General features: G+C 43.8%; 1 protein-coding gene across 1 annotated transcript; it reads left to right on the top strand.

The window, feature by feature from the left end:
- The first annotated feature begins 5,904 nt into the window (after positions 1–5,904).
- Positions 5,905–20,111, top strand: ZNF211 (zinc finger protein 211). The gene is made up of 4 exons (XM_060652505.3): positions 5,905–6,731; positions 7,300–7,338; positions 8,181–8,307; positions 15,800–20,111. The coding sequence occupies exons 1-4, from the start codon at positions 6,699–6,701 to the stop codon at positions 17,266–17,268; spliced, it is 1,668 nt and encodes a 555-aa protein (XP_060508488.2). The 5' UTR covers positions 5,905–6,698; the 3' UTR covers positions 17,269–20,111.

Genomic DNA, 20,111 nt, shown 5'->3' with positions numbered 1-20,111 from the left:
ATAAAAGCATTCTAAAGCTTTGAAGAGTTTGGGGAAAGGGACTAAATAATTTTATTTTTTAAAGATTTAATTTTTGGGGGGGCGCCTGGGTGGCTCAGTCGGTTAAGCGTCTGACTTCGGCTCAGGTCATGATCTCACGGTTTGTGCATTGGAACCCCACGTCAGGCTCTGTGCTGACAGCTCAGAGCTTGGAGCCTGCTTCAGATTCTGTGCCCCCCGCTTCCCTTCTCTCTGCCCCTCCCCGGCTCACGTTCTGTCTCTCTCTTAAAAATAAACTTAGGGGTGCCTGGGTGGCGCAGTCGGTTAAACGTCCGACTTCAGCCAGGTCACGATCTCGCGGTCCGTGAGTTCGAGCCCCGTGTCAGGCTCTGGGCTGATGGCTCGGAGCCTGGAGCCTGTTTCCGATTCTGTGTCTCCCTCTCTCTCTGCCCCTCCCCTGTTCATGCTCTGTCTCTCTCTGTCCCAACAATAAAAAAAAAAAAAAAAAAAAAAGTTGAAAAAAAATAAACTTAAAAAAAAAAAAGATTTAATTTTTTTAATTTTTATTTATTTTTGAGAGAGAGACAGAGACAGAGTGCGAGCACAGGAGGGGCAGAGAGAGAGGGAGACACAGAATCTAAAGCAGGCTCCAGGCTCCGAGCTGTCAGCACAGGGCCCGACACAGAGCTCAAACCCACAAACTGAGAGATCATGGCCTGAGCCAAAGTCAGAGGCTTAACCGACTGAGCCACCCAGGTGCCCTTATTTTTAAGTAATGTCTGCACCCAATGTGAGGCTCAAACTCATCACCCTGAGATCAAGAGCTGCACGGTCCACCAACTGAGCCATCCAGGCACCCCAATAATTACTAATTTTAGATTCTGACACAACAGTAATGAAAGTGAAACTCTACAAGGTAACCTCCAAGAAAAGTGAGAAAAGGATCTTCTAGACAAGTGGAGGGTTGCATTAATTTTAAACAACTCAAAGGATAGAAAGAAAAGACAGAGGTACATCAGTTTATGATTATGAAAAAATAAAGTTAGAAATTAATCCAACCCATAAAATTTAAATTTGAAGTAGAATGACTTTTTATTTTAAAAAGTCTCTTGTTAGACTTGTATAGATAGGGGCAGCCAGGATTTAATTGCTAAAGAAGCCTCACAGGATTCCAAATGACTGAACCCCAACTGCAGTTTGTTGCAAGGAAAAGAATACAATATAGCAAAAACATTTAAGTAAGAGTATCTATTCCAAGCAAGGCCTGCCTCACAGAAAAAGCTAGAGAAGTCAGATGTAGATCCAGTGGTGTTCCCTCTGTAAGTAGCTCTGCATTACTTTACTCTCAGTTCAGGAGCCACTAGTGTAGACAGAACACCTGGAAACCAGGGAACTCAAAATGAAGTTTATACATTTCTGGTCCTGGAGGCATGTTCCCTCTGTATAATCAGCCTCAGCACTGGAGAGCCTCAGGCACTCACAGACCCCAGGTGAAAACATATTAGTAAACAATATCAATAAACTTGTGTGAACTGCCCCCATACTCGCCTTGAATTTATAAGTACAAAGCAATACCAACCATCAGTACGTGGCATGCTTTGACCATGAGTCAGTGTTGTGTACTGTTTTCAGCAAAACCGCTCAGGCTAGTTCCAGACCAGCTGGACTGAACTCAGTCTACCCTCTAACCATTGGCCTTTTCATGACCAAGACAATCATTAAAAAAAAACCCACATTATTTCAAGTTCCTTTTTTTTTTTTTTTTTTTTCAGAGCATGGTAGTTTTTATTTCTCCTTCTGATCATATTCTGTGTTTATTTTTTTCTTTTTTCAATATATGAAATTTATTGTCAAATTGGTTTCCATACAACACCCAGTGCTCATCCCAAAAGGTGCCCTCCTCAATACCCATCACCCACCCCCCATCAACCCTCAGTTTGTTCTCAGTTTTTAAGAGTCTCTTATGCTTTGGCTCTCTCCCACTCTAACCCTTTTTTTTTTTTTTTCCTTCCCCTCCCCCATGGGTTGCTGTTAAGTTTCTCAGGATCCACATAAGAGTGAAAACATATGGTATCTGTCTTTCTCTGTATGGCTTATTTCACTTAGCATCACACTCTCCAGTTTCCCTTTTTTTAAAGTAGGCTTCACACCCAGGGTGGGGCATGAACCCACAGCCCCCCAGATCAAGGCCTCAGCCGGGAGCAGGAGTGGGTGCCCAACTGACTAAGCCTACCCAGGCACCCCTCAAGATACTTTATTTTTTTTTTCAACGTTTTTTTAATTTATTTTTGGGACAGAGAGAGACAGAGCATGAACGGGGGAGGGGCAGAGAGAGAGAGGGAGACACAGAATCGGAAACAGGCTCCAGGCTCCGAGCCATCAGCCCAGAGCCTGACGCGGGGCTCGAACTCACGGACCGCGAGATCGTGACCTGGCTGAAGTCCGACGCTTAACCGACTGCGCCACCCAGGCGCCCCAAGATACTTTATTTTTAAAACAGGTCACAGCACTAAGCTTTCGGCCCATTCTGCCGACGCACAAGCTACAAATGCTTGCTCAGCAGCTGAGGGGCATTCTTTAGTGAAGTGAATAAAAATCCATATAAAACAAATATTCAAATAGTTTCCATAGGAACACAGATAAGTGACCCCTCTCCTAGTCTTCCGTATTGTTGCATCCGTGCCAACCCTACTCAGAAAGACATTTCTTTTTTTTTTTTTTTTTAATTTTTTTTTCAACGTTTTTTATTTATTTTTGGGACAGAGAGAGACAGAGCATGAACGGGGGAGGGGCAGAGAGAGAGGGAGACACAGAATCGGAAGCAGGCTCCAGGCTCCGAGCCATCAGCCCAGAGCCTGACGCGGGGCTCGAACTCACGGACCGCGAGATCGTGACCTGGCTGAAGTCGGACGCTTAACCGACTGCGCCACCCAGGCGCCCCAGTAGGTGGATATTTAAAATACTTGCTGTGTTTCAATCTTGTCCAGGTACTTTTCTTCAACGCTCAATGGGTGGGATTTGCTTAATTTGTGTGGAGTGGGATTCTTTTCAAGTTGAATCCTGTGTCATCCTCACCTTAACGTGACTCTGGTCATACGAGAGACTTTCCTTATGTCCTGGTTTGAACAGATGTTCCATCTCACACAGTTCCTGCCCTAAATCTGGAATTGGCAATTTTTAAATAGACACTAATCTTTTAGTGAGGAACTGCATTTGGAGAACATAGCTTAAGTAACTGGGTTGCTAATTACTCAGGAAAGATTACTCTACTCATCTGTAGATCTGTTTAATGAGAAGAGATAGAATATACAAACATGGTTTGAATCCAATATCGGGCCACTTAATGTTTACTCTTCCAAACAAATTTAAAATTACATAATTTTTACCTAAATTACTTTCCTTTTATTTTCCCTCTTTGATCAAAGCATCAGTTCTTTCTTAAATAATATGCTTACTTAGTAATATAAATATGAATATCAATATTCTATTAAAATATGATTATGAGGGGCACCTGGATGGCTCAATCAGTTGAGTGTCTGACTTCGGCTCAGGTCATGATCTCATCGTTCATGAGTTCAAGCCCCACATAGGGCATGCTGTTGTCAGCTCAGAGCCTGCTTTGGATCCTTTGTCCCCCTCTCTCTCTGCACCCCCCCCCCCCACCAAAGTAAATAAATAAACTTAAAAAAATTGTTTTTAATGTTTATTTATTTTTGAGAGAGAAAGACAGAGCATGAGCGGGGGAGGGGCAGAGAGAAGGGAGACACAGAATCTGAAGCAGCTCCAGGCTCTGAGCTGTCAGCACAGAGCCCGAGGCGGGGCTTGAACTCACTAACTGTGAGATCATGACCTGAGCCAAAGCTGGTCGCTTAATGGACTGAGCCATCCAGGCGCCCCCAATAAACTTTTTTTAAAGTGTACTTTTTAATGTACTTGAAGTATTAATATTTTGTTCAGATGGATTATAAATTTATTACACGGTCTGCTTTATGTATCTTGTCTCACATTTGTCATTGAATTTGATTGTTTCAATTTCATTTTGATATAATATGTAAAAGTATTTGTATTCGTCCAAAAGTCAAACCTATAACTAAATTCAGTCATGTCTAGTTTTTTTTTTTTTTTTCAACGTTTTTTATTTATTTTTGGGACAGAGAGAGACAGAGCATGAACGGGGGAGGGGCAGAGAGAGAGGGAGACACAGAATCGGAAACAGGCTCCAGGCTCCGAGCCATCAGCCCAGAGCCCGACGCGGGGCTCGAACTCACGGACCGCGAGATCGTGACCTGGCCGAAGTCGGACGCTTAACCGACTGCGCCACCCAGGCGCCCCCAGTCATGTCTAGTTTTGATTTATGTCCCTTCATACTATTTCATCTCTGCCCCTCTATATCATCATTCTTATGTTTCTAATTCATTCTTTAAGTTTTAATGCAGTTGTATAAATAATGTGTATATACTTATTTATATTCTTATTCCTTCACAGTCATCAAAATAATTGTAGAATACTAAAAACCCTCTAACTCACCTGCCCTTTTTCCCTTACAAATATGTCCTGCAGGTAACTTCAGACATGGTGGAAATAATCTTCCTTTGATTTACGGCTCTAAGGAAATATATTGTATGAATGGTTCATTTATTCAAACAGCCTCCTTTATAGGGACATTTAAATTGATTCTACTATAAACCTTAACCACCATACCCATAAGCACATATTCTTAAAATCCATTTAAAGTAAGAAAATGTATTACTGAAAGAGGGGAAATATGTGTGTTACCTAGTAAAACAGTAGATATAGCTGAGCAGAAACATGTTTGTTGTTGTTGTTGTTGTTATTGTTTTATCTTTATCCATTCATTTCTGTCTTAAATTAAAATCAGTATCTTCTGGATATGAAGGTACTGGACATGCCAACTTGGAGATGGGAATTATCTTCCTCAGACTGGAGCTGGGATGCTGGGAAGTTCTGCCCTCCTTTGCCTTTATAACTTCACTTTGCTCACTGGATACAAGTTGAGACCACAGCTCAGACTGTCGACCAACTAGTCTTAGCCAACAAGACTAAGAGCCAAAGACTGACTCTTTTCTCCAGAAGGATCTCACAGACAACGGCAGCTTTTGGATTGAAATATTTCCTGGATGATGCTGGATGTAAACCTGTGTTCTATTTACAGAGTGTCCAGAGGGGTTTCCCTCAGAACGACCCGCCTTCTGAGTGGCTTTTATTGTCTTTCCTCCATTTTGACTTTAATTGTGAATCCAAAGCAGCGGCTGGTGGACACCTCTGTGCCGACAGCTTTGTGTTTCCCAGCATCCAGCCCCTTTGTGCTCATTAGCAGTGACACCCATGTCTCTGTGTTCTTCTTTGACTTCTGCACCAAAAATTTTTTCCCTAATCCAGTTAAACTCTTCTGACTTCTGCAAGTGGATCAATTATATCTATATCTATATCTATATCTATATCTATATCTATATCTATATCTATCTATATAATTAGGTGATTATCAGGTACAAAGTATTCTTCTAGAATCAATGATATAATGGTGAACAAGAACAACTTGTTAACTAAGCAAAGCAAGCCTCAGGTTTATGCACAAAGTATGACAACTTGTAGGAATGCATAGGAATGCATAGGCACACAGAGGGGTGTATCCACGTGCAAACAGAATTCTAAAAGGATACCATCCTGCAAACATTGCGTTTCTCCAGGAGGTAGAATTATCATCGACTTTCCACTTTTATTTTATAAATGTACATACAGTAGTGCTCCTTAATAAACAATAGTTAATTTTTTATTTTATGCATTAATAATGTAAATGTGTATTGGGGGAAATGTGCATGTATAAAAGTTTTACGTTTTGTAGATAAAAGTGTTTCTCATTGAGTTGGGCACAAGCACTGACTAACAGGAAGAAGGGACCAAGGACCAGAGGCCCAGAGCCCACTAGGATAACCGGCTTCAGAGCTGCCCAGTACCCTTCCTCTATTTTCTCTGTCCTGGTCCTGTGTGTCTTTTTGTTTTTTGTCCCTGACCCAAGCCAGTGACGCTCACAAAAATGACCTTCCCATCTCAGGCTGCAGGCATGTAAAGAGCAGTAAGATAATGTTTCCTCGCTTCCAGCTACCAGCGATGATCACTAGAGTTGCCTTCATAGAGTCTGAAATAACGTGGAAACACTTCAGGGATCGGTAGCCCTGACCTTAAAGTGCAGTTAACACTCCCAGGAATTGGCCTGCCACTGTTAAGAAGAAATGAAGTCGCTCCTCGACCTTAGAAGTATAGGGGGGTGTCACTTCCCAGAGGCCTCGCGACGCCGCTGGACCCCTTCTCCGAGACTTTCTGGGGCTCGGCAACCCCTGCCGTTGGGACTACATCACCCTGAAAACTCTGCTTTGAACGGCAGGGGCAATAACCCAATGAAAGTGCAGAAAAGGGACACTTCCGGCAGGGCGTAGCGCCTTGAGGCGGGGCTTCCGCCTTTTCCGGGGCGGTCGTTTTAGCGGTTCTGGGGTCTCCGGGCTCGGTCGGAAGGTGCGGAACACCGGCTTGGGACCCAGGCGACCGACACAGGAGGCACGAGAGGAGGCTTCGTCCCCGCTGTACGGAGGCTGGTCTGGGGTCGGGGACTTCGCTGCCCGCGAGCCCGGCCTGGACACTGCGGAGCCCGCGACCGTCCGGGTCGCTCAGCTGTCATCTCTTCACTTCGCCCACAGAGTCCGATGGCGGCGGCCGCGCGCAGGGACCCGGCTGAGGTAAACGCGCGGCCCCCGGACCCTCCCCGCCCCCCCCCCCCCCCCCAACCCAGACCCTCCAGACCCGAGCGCGGGGCTCCTGCTCGCGTCCCTGCGGCCCGGGTCCCCGTGTCCGGGCGGGGGAGGCGCTCGCGGGCGGGGGCCCCGTGTCTGAGCGCCGGCGTGACGGGGTGCGGGAGCGGGCTGCCGGGGAAGGGCTGCAGGGGTTTGAACGGAAACACCCGGAAACCTGGGGTCCATCCTGCTGCCGCAGGAGACGGTTCGGGTTGAGCCGCACCTGCAGTGGCGGGCTGTGGGGTTGAAGCTCCTTTCCTAGAGCCCCGAGAGCAATGGAGAATCGCGAGGAAAAGAGAGACGTGGGTTCGAGATGTTCTCCAACGTCTGCTCGGTAGAACGGGTTGTAGGGGGCGAGGAGGGCACTGAGGCAGAGGGAGGTCTTTTTCCGAGGACACGCAGCCGGCGAGAGGCAGCCCAGAAGCCGACCAGTCAGCCCGGGATAGAAAGCCCCCCCCCCCCCCCCGGAAAATCGCCAGGGTTCCGTCCCTCAAAGACTCCCCTCTTCCCACAGGTTTCCGTGGTTGCAGAAGTGCTTTGGGAGCCTCCACAGGTAAGTGCAGGTGTATCAGTCCCTCACTGGCCCTGCCGCACATTTGGTCCAGATCTGTGGCGTCCTGTGACTCTTCACCTGCCGTTCCCCCAGCCCTTGGGTTGGGGACCCTGAAGAATTCTAGCTCAGGGTGGCGCCTAGGCCGGGGTTTATATGGTGGGATTCCCACACGGGCCCATCCAAGGAAAGAGATGCGGAAGCTCATTAGGAAACAGGTGTCAGGATGTGGAACTGCTTGGGGGTGAGGCTCCGGGAATTAGGCTCCTCCTTTCTTTCTGGTGAGAGCCAAGCGTGGCAGGCCGCCAGTCGAGCTTGGAATGACTGCCTGCGAAGTTAGACATCTATCTGGAGGAGATGGAAGGTCTGGCATCCAATCTAGGTCTTAACACACTCCAGGGGCGCCTGGGTGGCTCGGTCGGTTGAGCGTCCGACTTCCGCTCAGGTCACGATCTCGCGGTCTGTGAGTTCGAGCCCCGCGTCGGGCTCTGTGTTGACGGCTCAGAGCCTGGAGCCTGTTTCAGATTCTGTGTCTCCCTCTCTCTCCGAACCTCCCCCATTCATACTCTGTCTCTCTCTGTCTCAAAAATAAATAAACGTTAAAAAAAAATTAAAAACAAAAAAACAAAAAAACACTCCAGCTGGTTACAGAGTGGGGCGCAGAGTGAACACAGCGATTAGTGGGAGTATAAGGAAGAAGCAGACAGCAGTGATCCCAGAGTCTGGTATCTCGTCTCATTGTGGATCTTGGGAGGAGGGTGAACATGGGATAAATGTGTGGGGATGGGGATTACGGGTCTTCAGGAGCGAGGCCGTTTGTGGTTCATCTGTCTCTATCTTGGCAGGGAAGTGTTACTTTTGAGGACGTGGCCCTATATTTCTCCTGGGAGGAGTGGGATCTCCTGGATGAGGATCAGAGATGCCTGTACCACGATGTGATGCTGGAGAACTTTGCGCTCACATCCTCACTAGGTAAGGCCCTCACGCCCACCCCTGTGCCGTAGGCGGGGCCCTGCCTTTCTCCCTTCCAAGCGCAGCTTGGTCTCGCATCTGAACGATGGGTACTGGGCCTTCCCGATTCCCTGGCTGGGTGCTGTGGTTACTAGAGCTGGACTGAGTGCATACCCATTTCTCTTCCTTTATTGCCCCAATACCTGCTGCTTTAAACCCTCACAGGGAAGGATTCAGGATCAGTAGTTTTTTTTTTTTTGTTTTGTTTTTGTTTTTTTTAATTTTTTTAACGTTTATTTATTTTTGAGACAGAGAGAGACAGAGCATGAACGGGGGAGGGGCAGAGAGAGAGGGAGACACAGAATCTGAAACAGGCTCCAGGCTCTGAGCTGTCCGCACAGAGCCCGACGCGGGGCTCAAACTCACGGACCACGAGATCGTGACCTGAGCTGAAGTCGGACGCTTAACCGACTGAGCCACCCAGGCGCCCCTGGGATCAGTAGTTTTGACGGTAGCCTCATGGATCTTCCCCACTGAATGGTCTAGAATGGTCTAGAATGGTCTTGGCCTCCTTGTGGAAAATCGGTTGACCATATGTGCAAGAGTTTATTTCTGGAGTGTTTATTCCATTGGACTGTATTTGTCTCTATGCCAGTATCACACTGTTTTGACTACTGTAGCTTTGCAGTAAAATTTTAATTAAGAAGTATGACTGTCAGCTTTAGTCTTTTTTAAGATTGTTTTGGCTGTTTGGTGTCCTTGAGATTTTTTTTTCTTTTTTGTTTATTTTGAAAAGTTTTTATTTATTTATTTGAGAGAGAGAGAGTTAGGGTGTGAATGGGGGAGGGGCAGAGAGAGGGGGAGAGAGAATCCCAAGTAAGCTCCGTGCTGTCAGCACAGAGTCCCATGCCGGGCTCAAAGTCACAAACCGTGAGATCATGACCTGAGCTGAAATCAAGAGTCAGAAACTTAACTGAGCCACCCAGGCATCGCTCCATGTGAATTTTTCCATTACTACAAAAAAAATTGGAATTTTGATAGGGATTGCATTGACTCTGTAGATGGTTTTGAGTAGTATTTGACATCTTAACAGTATTAAATCTTTAATCCATAAATATGGATGTATTCCCATTTATTAATATTTTCTTTAATTTCTTTTACCAGTGTTTTGTACTTTATTGTGTTCAAATTTTTTACTTCCTTGGTTTAGTTAATTTCTAAGTATGTTATTCTTTTGATACTATTATAAGTGGAATTGTTTTCTTAGTATCCTTTTTAGATTGTTTGTTAGTGTATAGAAATACAGCTGAATTTTTTTATGTTCTATTTGTGTCCTGTTGTTTTGTTGAATTCATTTATTCTGAACATTTTTTAAACCTTTAGGCCTAGTTTTCTGTGTATAATGTATTCATAAGCAAAGATAATTTTACTTCTTCCTTTCCTTTGGGATGACTCTCCTCTTTTTTTCCCCCTTCTGTCTATAACTTCCAATATCATTTTGTATAATTTTCTTCTTCCTGATCTTGGAGGAAAAGCGTTCACCATATTAGCCATGGGTTTTAATCTTTTGCTTTTATTATGGTAAGGTAGTTTTCTTCTGTTCTTAGTTTGCTGACTGTTTGCATCGTCAAAGGGTGTTAAAATTTTGATAGATGCTTTTTGTGCATCAGTTGAGATGATCATATAATTTTTTCCTCATTCTGTAATAGGTTGTATTTTAATGATTAATTTTCGTATGTTGAACCATCCTTGCATTCTAGAAATAAGTCCCTGTAGGTTGTGGTGTATAATCCTTTACTGTGGCTGCTGAATTCAGTTTGCTAGTATTTTGTTAATGATTTTTTTTGCATTGATGAATCAATTATATTGGTCTGTAGTTTCCTTGTAGTGACTTTGTCTGTTTTTGATAAAGATAGGTGTTATTTCTTTATTAAGTGGTTGGTAGAACTCACCAGTGAAGCCATCAAGTCCAGGACTTTTCTTTGTCAGGAGGTTTTTGCTTAGTGATTCAGTCTCCTTACTAGTACTCTTTTATAATCTATTTTATTCCTGTTGAACTGGTAATAATGTCCCCATGATAATTTTTTATTTTACTATTTTCAGTCTTCCTTTTTTTCTTTCTTTTTTGCCATTCTAGGGTAAAGTTTGTCAACTTTTAAAGATTTTATTTATTTAGTTAGTTATTTTTTTTAAGTTCATTTTATTTATTTTGAGAGAGAGAGTGGGGGAGGGGTGGAGAGCGAGGGAGAGAAAAGGTCCCAAGCAGGTTTCTTGTTGTCAGTACACAGCCCAATTCGGGGCTTGATCTCATGAACTATGAGATCAGGACCTGAGCCAAAATCAAGAGTCAGATGCTTAACCAACTGACCCACCCAGGCGCCCCTTAGATTTTATTTTTGAGTAATCTCTAAACCCAGCATGGAGCTCAAACTCACAACCCTGAGGTCAGGAGTCACTTGCTCCACCTGAGCCAGCCACGTGCCCCATTTGTCAATTTTGATAGCTTTGAAAGAACCAGCTTTCAGTTTTGTCAATTTTTTTTTCTTTCGTGTGTTTCTTATCTCTATTTATCTCAGCTCTAATCTTTATTATTTCTTTTTTTTTCTGCTAGCATTGGGTTTCTTTGCTCTTTTTGTAGATCTTTAAGTTGTAAAGTTAGGCTGTTGATTTGAGATCTTTTTTTTTTTTAAGTGTATTTTTTTGAGAGAGAGAGCATGTGAGCTAGTGGGGGAGGGGCAGAGAGAGATGGAGCGAGAGAGACAGAGTCAGAAGCAGGCTCCAGGCTCCGAGTTGTCAGCACAGAACCTGACACAGGGCTTGAACCCACAAGCTGTGAGATCACGACCTGAGCCAAAGTGGGACGCTTAACCAACTGAGCCACCCAGGTGCCCCTTTCTGCTTTTTTAATATAAGTGTTTGTAGCTATAAATTTCCCTCTTAGTGCTGCTTTTGCTGCTTCACATAATTTTTGCTAATACTGTGTTTCCATTTTCATTTGTCTCTGCATATTTTCTGATTTCCCTTGTGATTCTTCTTTGACCCATTGGTTGTTTAAAAATGATTTAATTTCCATAGGCTAGTGAATTTTCCAGTTTTACTTCAGTTTTTGATTTCTAACTTTATCCCATTGTGGTTGAAAAGATGCTTTGTGTGATTTCTGTCTTTTTAAATCCAATGACACTTAATTTGCAGCTGAGCATATGGTTGATCCTGCAAAATGCCCCCTGTGCAGTTGAGAAGAATGTATATTCTATCGCTCTTGGGTAGTGCATTCTGTATATTCTGCTAGATCTAGTTGGTTTATGGTGTTGTTCACGTCCTCTATCTCCTTACTTCTGTGTGTTTATTCTATATTGTCGAGAGTGGGCATTAATGTCTCCAACTATTATTTTAGAACTATTTCTCTTGTCAAGTGTCAGTTTTTGCTTCATAGGTTTTGATGGTCTGTAATGTAACAGAGATCTTTATTTGGTCATAGGTACATAAATGTTTATAATTGTTACATATTTGTGTTTTATTTTCTTTAAAAAATTTTTTTAAATGTTTACTTACTTTTGAGAGAGAGAGAGAAAGAGACAGAGGTGTGAGCGGGGGAGGGGCAGAGAGAGGGAGACAGAATCCGGAGCAGGCTTCGTGCTCTGTGCTGCATCTCAGCAGGCAGCGCTCTGTGCTGACACGTGGCTCGAACTCACAGACCGTGAGATCATGACCTGAGCCGAAGTCAGACGCTTAACCAACTGAACCACCCAGGAGCCCCTATTATATTTTCTTACGTATTGAATCTTTTATTAATACAGTGTCTTTCTTTGTCTTATAACCATTTTCGATGTAAAGTCTCTATTTCTGGTATTGGTATAGCCGCCCCTACTGTCTTTGGATTACTGTTCACATGGAATATGTTTTTCCAAGGTTTCACTTTCAACTTTTATTCATGTCTTTGGGTATAAAGTGGGTGTCTTACGAGCAGCATATAGTTGGATCGTGTTCTTATCCATTCTACCAATTTTGTCTTTTGTTTGCAGAGTGTAATCTATTTAGATTTATAGTAATTACTGATGAGGAGGGACCTCTGTCATTCTGCTGTTTGTTTTCTGTATGCCTTATAGCTTTTTTGTCCCTCATTTCCTGCATTACTCTCTTTTCTGTTCAGATGATTTTTTTGTAGTGAAATATTTTAAGTTGGGTGTTTTGTGTGTGTGTGTGTACTTTCTGGATCTCTCTCTCTCTCTCTCTCTTTTAGTTAACCATGGGATTATATCTAATGTGCTAAAATTATAACACAGAGTATGAATTTATGTCAGCTTAGCTTCAATCATATTTTTTAAAATTCTTCTTCTATACAGATTTGTCCCTGGTAGTTGTTGATGTCACAGAATTACATCTTCATATGTTGTATGTCCAAAAATTTAGAGCAGTAATTATTATGTATGGATTAATCTCTTAAATGTCAAGTTACAACACAATTAGCTTTTGTAATTGTCTGTATTTAATTTAACAGAGATCTTGATTTGGTCAGATGGCTTTGAGTTACCATCTAGTGTCCTTTCATTTCAACCTGAAGGACCACCTCTAGCATTTCTTGCAGGACACATCTAGTAGTAAAGAACTCCCTTGGATTTTATGTATCTGCAAGGTCTCAATTACTGTGTCATTTTTGGAGGATGTTTTGCTGGTTATAGAATTCTGGTTGACCATTTTTTTTATTTCAACACTTGAATATAGCAACCCACTGCCTCTGGCCTCAGTGGATTCTGATTAGAAATTTGATCATCTTGTTGGCGATCCCTTGTATGTGATAATCACTTCTATATTGCTGCTTTTAAGATTCTCTCTTTGCCTTTGGCTTTTGACACTTTGTTTATAATGAGCCAAGTGTGAGCCTTAGAGTTTATCCTGGTCGGAGTTCACTGAGCCTCTCAGATGTTAATATTTGTCTCTTCCGTCAGATTTGGGAAGTTTTCAGGGATTATTTCTTCAAATAACCTCTGTGTCCTTTCGTTTCTCTCTTTTTCTTCTAGACTAATGCATTGCATATATTGGTCTAGTGATGGCATCCCACAGGTTCTTTTGTTCTGTTCACTCCTGGTCGATGCTTTTTCTTTCTTTTCCTCAGATTCACTATCTTCAGGTTCACTGATTGTTTCTTCTGCCTACTCAGAGCTGCTTTTGTATCCCTCTAGTGACTTCTTTCATTCAGTTATTCTACTTTTAAGTCCCAGAATATCTTTTTGATTGTTTTTTATGTTCCCTATCTCTATTAATATTTCTCTTTTGGTCATGCAACATTTTCTTGACTTTGTCCACATTTTTTTTTTTTTTTTTTTTTTTTAGCTCTTTGAGCATCTTTTAGACAGTTGTTTTGAAGTCTTTGTCTAATTGCGGCACCTGGGTGGCTCAGTCGGTTAAGCATCCGACTTTGGCTCAGGTCATGATCTTGTGGTTCGTGGGCTCAAGCTCTGTGTCAGGCGCTGTGCTGACAGTTCAGAGCCTGGAGCCTGCTTTGGATTCTGTGTCTCCATCTTTCTCTGCCTTTCCCCTGCTTGTGTGTGCTTGCGCGCGCGCTCTCTCTCTCTCTCTCTCTGTCAAAAGTAAATAATAAAAACATCAAAAAAAATTAAAGTCTTTGTCTAATAAGTACACAATGTGGTCTTTCTCAAGGACAATTTCTCTTGAATTTTTTTTCCCTTAGAATGTGCTAAACTTTCCTGTTGCTTTGTATGTCATGTGATTTGTTATTGTTGTTAAAAACTGGACATTTGGAGGTTGCTTTTTGTTTGTTTAATGGTTGTGGGGTGTCTGTGCTGGAGATCAGTCTGAGGTATAAACTTAAGGTCTTCTCTGTTTTTTTCTGAGACTGTGCCTTTCCCTGGGCATGTATGATGATTTTCTGTATTCCCCCATATATGTGATTGATTTTGAACATCCTAGTCCATGAATTTTTGCTTCCCAAAAGGGGAATAAGAGAAACATGATGAAGGGAGGGGAGTAGAGGGGATAGATGTCTGTCCTTTAAATCCCCTGTAAAATCATTTTAGCCAGTGAGGGAGAGGCTTTGCAACAATGGCTGCCCATCTGTCGTCGCACCTCCAGTCATTAGAAGCAGTTTGGGCACAGATCTGTGGTGCCTGGAGGAAGGGGTCCCTGTTGCCCACCCTGGCTCTAGCAAGCTGCTGCAGAATATGTGTATGGCTGCCTGCTCTGGGGCTCAGAGCTGGAGGAGTTGGGAGGTGGATAACCTATACAATGCTCAGAGCTGAGATTGAGCAATTAAAGCAACTTAGCGTATTGTAAGCCTTCAGTAGACTCTAGAGTTGCAATATAGTTATATCAGATTGATTCTGTCAGTGCCTTTGTGGTCCAGTGAAGAGACAGGTTCCTGGTGCTTGTTGTCCCACCATCTTCCCCCTAGCTGGGCCTGCAGGTACTGTTTGTAGTATCTTTCCTGTGACCGGCTGTGTGCCGAGTTGTTCCAGGCCAGTATTGGCCACTGACCCGTCCTGTCTTTCCCTTAGGATTTGGATCCTCCAGGTCTCTTGCTGGGCTCGTCCAGGTCTCTTACTCAGCTGGGGCTGGGGGAGGAGTCCTCTGTGCTTCCCAGGATGGACATAGCTCCAGTCTCCATGAGATGGGCCCAGAGAGGGCCTGACTCAGTTGAATGACAGCTGGGGGAGAGTGTGATATCAGAGCTGTGTTCAGATGACACCAGGAACCTATCGTATGTGACTTGTGTTTTGGGGCCACAACTCACTTCCATCTCACCATCTCCATTCTTGACCTTCGCTGATGTCAGTTTTAAAAATGTTTTATTTATTTTTGAGAGCGAGAGAGACAGAGTGCGAGTGGGGGAGGGACAGAGAGAGAGGGAGACACAGAATCCAAAGCAGACTCCAGGGTCCCAGCTGTCAGCACAGAGCCCGACGCGGGGCTCGAACTCACGGACCGTGAGATCATGACCTGAACTGAAGTCAGACTGACTGAGCCACCCAGGAGCCCCTGCTGATGTCATTTTTATTCTTTCTTCAGTCCTGGGCTAATGCCCACTTCTCTGGACCTTTTTTCTCACTCATTCTTCACACTCGTCTCTCCACAGTGCTTTCCAGCATTGTCGTATTCTACAGTATGCATATATCTTTTAATAATTCTTGAAAACCAGTTACTTTCTTACAGTCATATTTTCCTACATATGGACATAGACCTCTGCACAGCATCACGTGTCCCCAGTAGATGTAATCCAGCTAAAAGACATTGACAGTAGAACAAGTTGTAGAACGTGTTTCACCCCTGGCCCAACCCTTTCCTTATATGCTGTGCCTAGTGAGGCCCTCCCAATTCTGCGACCTTGGCATTCCAGTAGTGCAAAGCAGCTGTGTCCAAAACCTAATCCCAACTTCCTTTGCCTGAAAAGAGTTCTATATTCTGGTTCTGTAGTGTGTCAGATGTACCTTTGTGATGGGTCTTCCTCCTTCCCAGTAATGTCAACTTGTACTTCATCAGAACACTTCTGTGCTTTCAGGTTGTGGGCACGGAGTGGACGATGAGGAGGTACCTTTGGAAGAGAGCATTTCTGTAGGAGTGTCACAGATCAGGACTCTTGAGGCAGATTCACCTCCCCAGAAGGCCCAGCCCTTTGAGATGCACGGCCCGATCTTGAGAAACATTCTGCGCTTGGCTGAGCACCAGGAAACTTATCCTGGGGAAAAACCGTATACATGTGGGAAACAATTCTGTTTAGCTGCCAACCTTCAACAGTACGAGGGGCAGCACACTAGAGAGGTTCCCTTCAGAAGTTATGTGGACAGAGCCTCGTTTATAAAGAGCTGTACAGTCCATGTGTCAGAGAAGCCCTTTACCTGTGAGGAGACAGGGAAGGACTTCTTAACCAGCATGGGATTTCTCCAACAACAGGTCACTCACACTGGGGAGAAGCTGAACAACGAGTGCGGGGCTATCTTTCACAATGGAAAAAGTCGTCACCACTGTGGAGAATGCAAGAAAGCCTTCAGCTGCACAGACACACTTGCTCAGGATCAGAGAGTCCTCACTAGAGAAGGGCTTTATGAATGTGGCAAATGTGGAAAAGCCTGTACCCGAAGATGTAACCTCATCCAGCACCAGAAAGTCCACACTGGAGAAAGACCTTATGAATGCAGTGAATGTGGGAAATTCTTTACCTACTACTCCAGTTTCATTATACATCGGAGGGTTCACACCGGAGAAAGGCCCTATGAGTGCAGTGAATGTGGGAAATCCTTTAGCCAAAGCTACAGCCTCAATAGCCATAGGAAAGTTCACACTGGAGAGAAACCTTATGAGTGCAGGGAATGTGGAAAATCCTTCAGTCAAAGGTCCAACCTCATTCAACATCAGAGAGTTCACACTGGAGAAAGGCCTTATGAGTGCAGTGAATGTGGGAAGTCCTTTAGCCAAAACTTCAGTCTCATTTACCACAGGAGAGTTCACACTGGAGAAAGGCCTCATCAGTGCGGCGAATGTGGGAAATCCTTTAGCCGAAGCTCCAGCCTCATTCACCACAGAAGACTTCACACTGGAGAAAGGCCTTATGAGTGCACTAAATGTGGGAAATCCTTTAAGCAAAGTTCCAGCTTCAGTTCACATCGGAAAGTCCACACAGGAGAAAGGCCTTATGAGTGTGGGGAATGTGGAAAATCTTTTAGCCATAGCTCCAACCTCAAGAACCACTGGAGAGTTCACACTGGAGAAAGGCCTATTGAGTGCAGTGAATGTGGAAAGTCCTTTAGCTGTAAATCTAACCTTGTCAAACACCTGAGAGTCCACACTGGAGAAAGGCCTTACGAGTGTGGGGAATGCGGAAAATCCTTTAGCCAAAGCTCCAGCCTCATTCAACACCGGAGAGTTCACACTGGCAAGAGCCCTACTGAGTGCAGAGAATGTGGGAAATCCTTTAGCTCCAAATCTGACTTCATTCAACACCAGAGATTCCATACTAGAGAAAGGCCTTAGGTGTACAGGGACATGTGGTTTCCTTTTAGATAATTACACTGGAGGAGGGAAGTTGTGAAGAAGCCGTCTGGCAAATTTAAGCCTATATGTCTGAAAATTCATAGTGGGGAGATCCAAGTATGTGAGAATCTATAAGGAGCTGTGTTACACTTTCTAACCTGTCCAGGGCTTTTGCCAGATTTATGTCACTGCCGGTTTCTGTGGCAGAGTTTTGTCCTGTCTACCACTCAGCAGGTTCACACAGTGTGCATCAGTTACCACCACAGTGTGCTCAGGGAAGCTCCCCCCTTTGCTGGAGGAAATCATGATTAGTCTTAGCCCTTATAGGGTCTTCATTCTCTTCTCTTGTAGAAGTTAGGGCACGGCCCTGACCCAGTTTGGGCCCAGTGGACCCAATCTGAGTTCTGCCAGTAACTTGCCGAGAAGGACTGCATTTTCAGTGTGTTAGTTTTGTGTGACACTCACCTTGGATTTTCCTATCTTCCAAGTCACCAACCTGGGAATTCCCTGCCTCATACTGCTTTGGATTTTGCAATAATGAAGACATTATTGCTGGGGCGCCTGGGTGGCTCAGTTGGTTAAGCGTCCGACTTCGACTCAGGTCATGATCTCGCGGTTTGTGAGTTTGAGCCCCACGTCAGGCTCTGTGCTGACAGTTCAGAGCCTGGAGCCTGCTTCGGATTCTGTGTCTCCCTCTCTCTCTGCCCCTCCCCTGCTCATGCTCTGTCTCTCTTATGTCTCAAAACTAAATAAAACATTAAAAAAAAAAAAAGACACTATTGCTTAAGCCACCTTTGATCTTGGGGTTCTATGCACTGTGTGAGGTGATTTGAAAACACCTGGGCTCTGCCAGCATTAAGGAGTGAACCGCTTTCGTGGGGTTCCCAGTACTTTGTGTGCCTCAGAGATGACAGTTTGATGAAAGAATATAGCTCTCTTTCCAGCTTTGGCCTAATTTATGCTGTTGCCCAAGGTATCCTAGGAAAGACTGCAGGGCCTTGTCTTAATTTGGGGACTGGGTATCGAGATTTTTTGGTGGGCTCAGAACACTGAAGAGTCAGGAAGTTCACAGCATCCAGTGCTTCTGAGAACAACATGAATTGTTTTTCTTTTTCACGGTGGATGTCCCATAATGCTCAGTGTTGATGGAATTCTCTGCCCCAGTCCTACAAAGGAGCCATGTGCCCTGATACCCAGAATTCACTAGGCTAGTGTCATGGTAAGAATACAGGGCCCTGGGGCAACTGTAATTGGTATAGAAACACTGCAGTGGAGGGGACTGCAGCTAAGTAGGCAGGACATGCCCCTTCTAAAATTGTATCAGAATGCTCCGATGACTGTGAATCTGCAGTGTTAGTGTGCACAAATCCTCAGGACCTCCAGGTACATGCATCTTTGCAGCTGAGGTCTTTGTCAAAGAAAATCTTGGTTTTGTGGATTCCCATAGGCGTTCTGGTACGTTCACCTAAAGGCCATTTCTACGCAGATAGGAAAATAGGCATACAGAGAAAGGAGATCCCTTAATCTGTTGATGTGGCTCTGTGACTGAGCCAGCATTCTTGTTGACTCAGGTGGAATAGATTTAACTGCTCATAAACATTTGCTACCACTGAAGGCAAATCTGCTTTTCCAAGGTCATCAGGCAAGAGATAGAGTCAACATAGGGCCGCCAAACCTAATTTTATGAAAAAGTGGAAGATCTAAGGGTGGTTTTTTTTAAACTCTTTTGTAGAACTTTATTCAGGTATAGTTGACATGCAATATATTGCACCTATTTGAGGCGTACAGTTAAGTTTTGACATACGCATAAACCCACAGAACCTCATCATAATCATAATGAACGTGTCCATCACCCCTAATGTACCTCATGTTTCTGATCTGTCTTTCCCCTGTTCAGGCAACCACTGACTTCCCTTCATTTATAATAAATTAGTTTGTATTTTCTAGGATTTTCTATTATCTGAGTCATAAAATGTTTTTTTTTTCTTGTTTGATTTATGATTTGTAATTATTTTGAGATTCTTCAGTGATGCTTATATAAGTATTTCACTCTTTTTATTGCTGTGTAACATCTTTTCTATGGATATACCATTTGTTTATCCATTCATCTTTCAGGAGTCTTTTAGGTACCTCGTTTTAGCTATTGAAAATAAAACTGCTGGAACATTTGTATGTATGTATGTATTTTTCACTTCTCTTGTGTTAGTCACTCAAAGTAAAATGCCTGAGTCAAAGGGTAAGTGAATGTTTAACTTATAAAGAAACCGCCAGACTGATCTAAAATGATCGTTTGCTTTTGCATACCTACCAGGAGTGCATGAGAGTCCCAGTTCTTTCACATCCTTGCCAGTACGTGGTATCAGTCTTTTCGTTCAGTCTTTGGAATTTACCCATTTAATAAGCAAGCAGTAATTTTAATTGCATTTCCTTAAGGATTTATGATGTTGAACATTTTTCTCTTGTATTTATTTGCAATCTGTAGATCTTCTTGATAAAATGTCTGTTTGTATCTTTTGCTTGTTTTTGTTCCTTGGGTGCTTTCCTGCTGTATACAATGTAATGGCCACCCCCCCCCCCCCACACACACACTTTTTAAGTTTAATCTGCACTATTTACATATTCTCCAACATATTCTTCAATCTGGGCTTTCAATAATACAGCGTAGTCCTGGTTCGCAGTGTCTTTCAAGTTCTCTGGGGTGAGTACTCCCACTGTGGCTGATTTCAGACCGCCAGTGTGATGTCACCGAGCACAGTCGGGGAGAGTTGCTAGAGGCGCAGCATTGTTTCCGCCATCCTGAGCCAGCGGCCGCATGTAACCTGTAGAGCACTGATGATAATAAA

This window comes from Panthera onca, chromosome E2 (genome assembly GCF_046562875.1).
Source record: "Panthera onca isolate mPanOnc1 chromosome E2, mPanOnc1 haplotype 2, whole genome shotgun sequence".
Lineage (NCBI taxonomy): Eukaryota > Metazoa > Chordata > Mammalia > Carnivora > Felidae > Panthera > Panthera onca.
This window is presented reverse-complemented; position numbering and strand designations above follow the sequence as displayed.